Source organism: Silurus aristotelis (genome assembly GCF_946808225.1).
Source record: "Silurus aristotelis genome assembly, chromosome: 23".
NCBI lineage: Eukaryota > Metazoa > Chordata > Actinopteri > Siluriformes > Siluridae > Silurus > Silurus aristotelis.
The window spans coordinates 213,260-221,080 of record NC_139596.1 but is presented as its reverse complement, the minus strand read 5'-3'; the positions used below and the strand labels follow the sequence as shown (position 1 = coordinate 221,080).

The 7,821-nt window shown below is 42.3% G+C and overlaps 1 protein-coding gene across 5 annotated transcripts in view; it reads right to left on the bottom strand.

The window, feature by feature from the left end:
* The window catches only part of osmr (oncostatin M receptor), a 22,274-nt gene extending 15,804 nt beyond the window's left edge, over positions 1–6,470 (bottom strand). For 3 of the 5 annotated variants that reach the window (XM_083527114.1, XM_083527113.1, XM_083527115.1), the window contains exons 1-9: positions 6,153–6,469; positions 5,895–6,058; positions 5,580–5,715; positions 4,483–4,752; positions 3,577–3,706; positions 3,323–3,477; positions 2,381–2,514; positions 2,065–2,215; positions 983–1,065 (exon numbers count right to left, since the gene is read on the bottom strand). In XM_083527114.1, the coding sequence (XP_083383240.1) occupies positions 983–1,065; positions 2,065–2,215; positions 2,381–2,514; positions 3,323–3,477; positions 3,577–3,706; positions 4,483–4,752; positions 5,580–5,715; positions 5,895–6,058; positions 6,153–6,276 (1,347 nt within the window). In that variant the 5' untranslated portion in view covers positions 6,277–6,469. Of the gene's footprint in view, positions 1–982; positions 1,066–2,064; positions 2,216–2,380; positions 2,515–3,322; positions 3,478–3,576; positions 3,707–4,482; positions 4,753–5,579; positions 5,716–5,894; positions 6,059–6,152 lie in introns of all 5 variants that reach the window. The other 2 variants (XM_083527116.1, XM_083527117.1) reach the window with 1 other exon arrangement.
* Positions 6,471–7,821: the final 1,351 nt, after the last annotated feature.

The following is a 7,821-nucleotide window of genomic DNA, read 5'->3' as shown; positions in this document are numbered from 1 at the left end:
TGAGTCTGTGATGAGTGTATGATGAGTCTGTGATGAGTGTATGATGAGTCTGTGATGAGTGTATGATGGGTGTATGATGAGTCTGTGATGAGCGTGTGATGAGTGTATGATGGGTGTATGATGAGTCTGTGATGAGCGTGTGATGAGTGTATGATGAGTCTGTGATGAGCGTGTGATGAGTGTATGATGAGTGTGTGATGAGTGTGTGATGAGTGTGTGATGAGTGTGTGATGAGTGTATGATGAGTCTGTGATGAGTGTATGATGAGTGTGTGATGAGTGTGTGATGAGTGTGTGATGAGTCTGTGATAAGCGTGTGATGAGTGTATGATGAGTCTGTGATGAGTGTATGATGGGTGTATGATGAGTCTGTGATGAGCGTGTGATGAGTGTATGATGGGTGTATGATGAGTCTGTGATGAGTCTGTGATGAGTCTGTGATGAGCGTGTGATGAGCGTGTGATGAGCGTGTGATGAGCGTGTGATGAGCGTGTGATGAGCGTGTGATGAGCGTATGATGAGTGTATGATGAGTGTATGATGAGTCTGTGATGAGTGTATGATGAGTGTATGATGAGTGTGTGATGAGTGTGTGATGAGTGTGTGATGAGTGTGTGATGAGTGTGTGATGAGTGTATGATGAGTCTGTGATGAGCGTGTGATGAGCGTATGATGGGCGTATGATGAGTCTGTGATGAGTGTATGATGGGTGTATGATGAGTCTGTGATGAGTGTATGATGAGTCTGTGATGAGCGTGTGATGAGCGTGTGATGAGCGTGTGATGAGTGTGTGATGAGCGTGTGATGAGCGTATGATGAGTGCATGATGAGTGTGTGATGAGCGTGTGATGAGTGTATGATGAGTGTGTGATGAGTGTATGATGAGTGTGTGATGAGCGTGTTACGAGTGTGTTAGGAGTGTAACCCTACAGGAGTGTTGTGGTGTATGTGGTGTGAATGTGAGAGACAGAAGTGTGAGCGTACGCTTCTCCACACAACCCTGATCCTGTGCCTCTCATGGTTCTCCTCCATCATCATCCTCCAGACATCCAGCTTCACCAACGCCTCTGATAACCACCACACACACACACACACACACACACACACACACACACACACACACACACATTAATAACCATCTTTATCATCACTTTCAATATATCAGGGCTCCAGACTGCGACCAAAAATAATAAATTGTGAGTAATATTTTAGCTGAGATCTCCACCTTACATATTAATCTACGTTATGACTGAATAATCTGCATGTTATGTTTTTATGTGCGTGTTCTGTGAGGATTGGACAATCACATCATTTGTTGAGGTAATAAACGGAGACCCATGCGCCGCCTACACTTGAGTTAAAGCACCAAAATAACCGGGCAGTTAAAGCAAATCTCACATTTCAGCATCATAAAAACATGTCGAAACTTAAACTATCAGACTTTTTCCAACAGTATCCATCTCTGTCCAGCTCTTCTGCTGCTGACACGCCTGTAGTAAAAAAAGCAGGAGTTGGAGAGCAGGAGAACAACAGACACACTGAGGATCATCTTTCTGTGTCAGTCAGTGAAAATGTAGATAAAAGTGCCAAAAGACATTTAAAAAACTTCTTGGATTGAAGAGTTTTCATGGCTGAGGCTTGATCACGAGACACAGAAAATGTTTTGTGACTTCTGCTCTAAAGCAGGCAGAGAAAGTGCGGGAAAATTTTATTTCATTACAAAGAGACAGCAAGAAAACATAAAAATGCTCGTGATCACATAATCACAAAAGTGCTCCAGAGAAATGATTATCCTCCTGTATGAGCGCTTCAGTTCCCAGGCCACGCTGTAAAAGGATGGCAGATGTGCACACAGCAGCATGACCGGAAGTGTTTTACATTTTTTAAGTTCATTCTTGTGCGGCATTTTAAAATATAATTTGGCGTCTGTTGTTTTTCTCATAGAAGCCAATGACTCTTCAATTGTCTGGAGCCCTCTATATGTGTGTGTGTGTGTGTGTGTGTGTGTGTGTGTGTGTGTGTGTGTGTGTGTGTGTGTGTGTGTGTGTGTGTGTGTGTGTGTACACCTGTGCTGAAGGTGTGTGTTGTGCTCCATGAGCTCCAGCTGTTTTGCAGCACTGCACACCGCCCCCTGGTGGAGTACTGAGTGCTCGGCTGCAGATTCTGCACACACACACTGAGATTCCTCACACACTCCACTCCTACACAATGCAGCTCCTGTAACACACACACACACACACTGAGATTCCTCACACACTCCACTCCTACACAATGCAGCTCCTGTAACACACACACACACACACACACACACTGCGATTCCTCACACACTCCACTCCGACACAATGCAGCTCATGTAACACACACACACATACACACACTCACAGTGGTTGTGTTTATGGGCTCCATGGTGATCTGACACAGTAACTGCAGGCCTGTAAAATTTCCATCTACTGTCCAATAAACTTCAGCATTTAGTGCAGAAGGAATCACAACCAGATCCTCCAGGACTGGAAACACTGTACCCAGAATACACACACACACACACACACACACACACTGTTCGTTATCTAAAACACACTCTGACAAGAACATCAATGACAAGATAATCATCATCATCATCAGCCTATGTGTATTTATGTGATTATGATGAACTACTTCTGTTCAGAGTGAAGCTGAGAAGCCTGCAGGTGTCCTTGATCTTCTGATAGACCCCAGGTGGAACAGATGGGTTTCTGTGTGTCTGAGCACCTTCTGAGATGCACTAGTGCACCACAGAGAACGTTGAAAAATGATGAGCTTTCTCTAGTTTCTGAGGAAGCTCAGGTCCTTCTGTGTTTGCAGTAAGATGTTGGAGATCTTTTACCAGTCAGTGGTAGTCAGTAAATAGTGTGCTGTGGAGCAGGTTCAGGGCTGCTCAGTTTACAGTGTTGAAGTGGAGGAAAGGAAGACACACACAGTAAAGTCACAGCCATTCTGCACAATAAACAACATCTCCTCCATGACCTACTGAAGAGGAGTTCCTTTAGCAGAAGATTCATTCAGTTCAGCAGTAGAAAGGAGATGAACAGGAGGTGGTGTACCCAAAGTGATCACACTCCCACATCTGATCATCACATTAAACATGATGATCCTCTGAGACAAATCTGAACTTGAGCAGATCCACCAACATCCACTACTCATACACACATTTACTGCCACTTTACTGTCACTGTACTGCCACTTTACTGCTCTTTACTGTCACTTAACTACCACTCTACTGCCATTTTACTGTCACTGTACTGCCACTGTAGTGCCACATTACTGCTACTTTACTACTGTTCTCACCCCTGTGTGTGATGTTGAATGCGTAGCTCTCGCTCTCCTCCCCCAGGATGTTCTTCACCACCACAGAGATGTTGTAGAAGATCAGGTCTGGAAGAACAGGAAACTCACAGGAGGAAGGTTTATTATCACATGGAAATATCACTCCATCCGAGTTCCTGTAGGAGAGAACCGGAGGGAAATGGAGAGGAGTGATATGTGAGACAGATGTACAGAATCGGGGGTAAGAGCAGACTCGGGGGTAAAAGCAGACGTACAGGATGTGTAGAGTGTATCTGCGTCTTCGAACACTGCTCAGGTTGGGTTCTCTGCCTGCTATCCATGAACACACAATGTTCTTCAGGTTCCTCGTAGAACAGCTCAGGTTCTTTGGTTTCTCAGGAGGAACTAGAAAAACACACTTCTTTTTACTTCTTTTATATAAAACATATATATAAAACTGGTGTGTATATAAGGTGTTGTGTGTTGAGCAATTGCGAAATAATTTGAACACACACACAAACACACACACACACACACACACACACACACACACACACACACACACTATCTACTCAGTAATCACACATCTGGATCACTCACTCGTTTTCTCAGCTAAAGTTAAAAAGCCGCTATGCTAGCATATTTGGTTGCTAGGGTAATGCTATTTGGTTGCCATGAACAGTAAAATATGTTTTTAGGTTTTAAAGGTTAAAGGTTAGGTTAAAGCTTTAAGCTAGCATATTCCAAGTGGTTGCTAGGGTGTTGCTAGGTGATTGTTATAGAGCACTGGGTGGTTGTTTTATTTTTTTACTAGCAGATTTTAGTGTGATTCCACTCACTAGGTTGTATCTAGTTGGTTGCTGGTTACTAGTGTGTTATTTGGTTCCTATGGCAAGCTAGCTGGTTGCTATGGTTTCAGGGGGTGGAGCAATGTGGTTTTAATTGTCTTAATTGTATTACTGAAGGAAGAAAGGCTCCAATCCAGTGAGAACATGATCAGTAAAGGAGTGTGACTGTGTTCCTGTAGAGGAGAAAGATCTCACCTGATTTGCTACGTTACACAGAAAAAACCTCACTTGAGCTTATTACTGTTCATCATCACGCTGAGATATCTACAGTAACATCAGTCTGGAGGAGACTGGAAAGTGTAGACAGATTCTCCACACTGTTTCTGAACTCACAGGTGACGTAGTTTAACACGCCTCGCTCGTTTCCTGAGTCGTCCTGACACACCAGGTTCACGCCCATCATGGTGATGTTGAGTTGGAGAACTCTGATAGCTCTGACACGGCGGCCGATGTTGATTAGAGGGTACGGCGTGTTGGAGAAGTGAATGGCAGTAACTCGAGCTCCATCTCTAGGGATGCAGCAGAAGAAGATGGACGATCCTTCCTGTAAAACCTCCTGCGCTGGGAATAACCTCGCTCTGCTGGAGGGAACGTTCTGCTCACCTGAAGCCCATAAAGCACAGTGAAGAACTGAGAATCACATCTGCAACAACCGCAAATGCACAAAGAGACATTCAGAGGTAAAGAAGTTCCTCAGACCCTGTTATAATCACAGCCACATTTCATTCCATAAACATGAGAGCAGCTCATAAACAAACAGTTTAATACTGAAACTCTCATCACCATCATCACCATCATCATCATCATGATGTGTGTGTGTGAGGAAGTCAACTCAGAATGTTGAGTTTTAGAGAAAAAGGAATGTGATGAAGGTATTTATCTGTCTATCATCTGTCCTTTCATCATAACATAATTGCAACAAACGATGACTTGCAGTGAGGTTACACAACTCAACCCTGTCAGATATCACACACACACACACACACACACACACACACACACACACACACACACACACAAACACACAACACAGGAAATGTTCACCAACTGACACCCTGCACCTTCCTGTACAGTTCATGGAATCTCCAACTGAATTCCTAAAACCAAAAACACTTCAGAGAACTTCAGATAAAGCTGCAGATATCCAGAGCAATACGAGTGCATTGTTTATACACCTTCATAATTTCCTCTTACTGCAAAATGAAAACCCTTTAATGTACTAAAGCTTAATGTGTTTACTGAGGTTCTCTCAGGTTCTCTTAGGTTCTCTCAGGTTCTCTGAGGATGTGCTTTTGTTTATGATTTCAGTTGGAGCAGAATGTTTAAATGTTCTCCACAAATTCTCACACAGATTCATCATCCCAGCCCTGGAGCGGAACTGTCATGAAGCATGATCTTTAGAACTGCGTGTGATCAGATATTGTTTTTACCGTGAAGAGTCGTCCATTCAGTCCATGAACCAGGAACACGTCTGACCCGAACAGAGTGATCAGCACACTGGAGTGGCAGCACTGAGGTCCAAACCCACCACACAAACCCATCTCCAGCCTCCTTACTCACATTACTCTGTATACATCAACATCATCATCAACATCACCAACATCATCACCATCATCATCATCAACATCATCATCATCAGCAACATCAACATCATCATCACCATCATCTTCATCAGCAACATCATGTGTGTGTGTGTGTGTGTGTGTGTGTGTGTGTGTGTGTGTGTGTGTGTGTGTGTGTGTCACCTGATTGATGATATGAAAACTTTCCCCTTGTCCAATTTGGACCTGATAAGTTTGTGAGGTTTGTGCTGAGGTTGTGTTGTTTTGATGCTCCATCCATCTGACCTCTAAAGTCCATGAGCTCTTCACTCGCACTTCTACACTGAGTTCTGCAGACTCGCTGCTTCCTGTCAGCAGATAAAGAAGGAGGGTTTTTTTTTATCATTAACTAGAACTCATGTATTATAATCAGGTAAATACAGAAAAGTGTAAAGTTCTGACCTGAAATCATCTCCAGACTGCTTGTGGTTTCTACAGAAACGAGGATGAGAAAATTCACTGACCAGAACACCAACATCTTCACCTCACACACACACACACACACACACACACACACACACACCATATCCTTATTCTTTTACACCTTTTACAGCACTACGATTATGACGTCACTCTGGTATCAGAGCTCCGCCTACTTGTAAACCCTTCTCACTCAGTCACTGTATATTATTTACTTTAGTGTCATTAAACTTGACTTTTATTTACATTTATACCCGAGTTTTAATCAGAAATGATAATAATGATTTCGGCTGATTTCTGTATGAAACGTGTCTGTTATGTAGAAACCCGCACCCCATAACTGCTGGAGCTTGTTGGGAAATAGAGCCCCCTCTGGTGGAATCGTGTTACTGCAGCTGCTGCTCTGTACACAAACCCTAGGCTACAGTTTAATGTCCTTTAACAGGTCAGAGGTAAGAACACACTCAGGAGAACTTCATGTTCACAAATGTAATCAGAGGTGTTCTCCTCACTCCTCACAAACATTTACATAACACTGATGTGCTGGAACTCAAACATCTCTGTCCTTAATTACAGCATCTAACACTTATTCCTGTGTGGAACACGTGACCTGTATAAATGATCTATAAAATATATAGTTTGTGTGTGTAGAATGTGTATTTAGTGTTTTTTTTATTGAATAACAGCTGAAGATGTAATAATAAATGGTATATTGTGTGTAAGTCAGTGGTGTATATTGTGTGTAAGTCAGTGGTGTATATTGTGTGTAAGTCAGTGGTGTATGTTGTGTGTAAGGCAGTGGTGTATATTGTGTGTAAGTCAGTGATGTATATTGTGTGTAAGTCAGTGGTGTATATTGTGTGTAAGTCAGTGGTGTATATTGTGTGTAAGTCAGTGGTGTATATTGTGTGTAAGTCAGTGATGTATATTGTGTGTAAGTCAGTGATGTATATTGTGTGTAAGTCAGTGGTGTATATTGTGTGTAAGTCAGTGGTGTATATTGTGTGTAAGTCAGTGGTGTATATTGTGTGTAAGTCAGTGGTGTATATTGTGTGTAAGTCAGTGGTGTATATTGTGTGTATTGTGTGTATATTGTGTGTAAGTCAGTGATGTATATTGTGTGTAAGTCAGTGATGTATATTGTGTGGAAGTCAGTGATGTATATTGTGTGTAAGTCAGTGGTGTATATTGTGTGTAAGTCAGTGGTGTATATTGTGTGTATTGTGTGTATATTGCGTGTAAGTCAGTGATGTATATTGTGTGTAAGTCAGTGATGTATATTGTGTGTAAGTCAGTGGTGTATATTGTGTGTAAGTCAGTGGTGTATATTGTGTGTAAGTCAGTGATGTATATTGTGTGTAAGTCAGTGGTGTATATTGTGTGTAAGTCAGTGGTGTATGTTGTGTGTAAGTCAGTGGTGTATGTTGTGTGTAAGTCAGTGGTGTATGTTGTGTGTAAGTCAGTGGTGTATGTTGTGTGTAAGTCAGTGGTGTATGTTGTGTGTAAGTCAGTGGTGTATATTGTGTGTAAGTCAGTGGTGTATATTGTGTGTAAGTCAGTGGTGTATGTTGTGTGTAAGTCAGTGGTGTATGTTGTGTGTAAGTCAGTGGTGTATGTTGTGTGTAAGTCAGTGGTGTATGTTGTGTGTAAG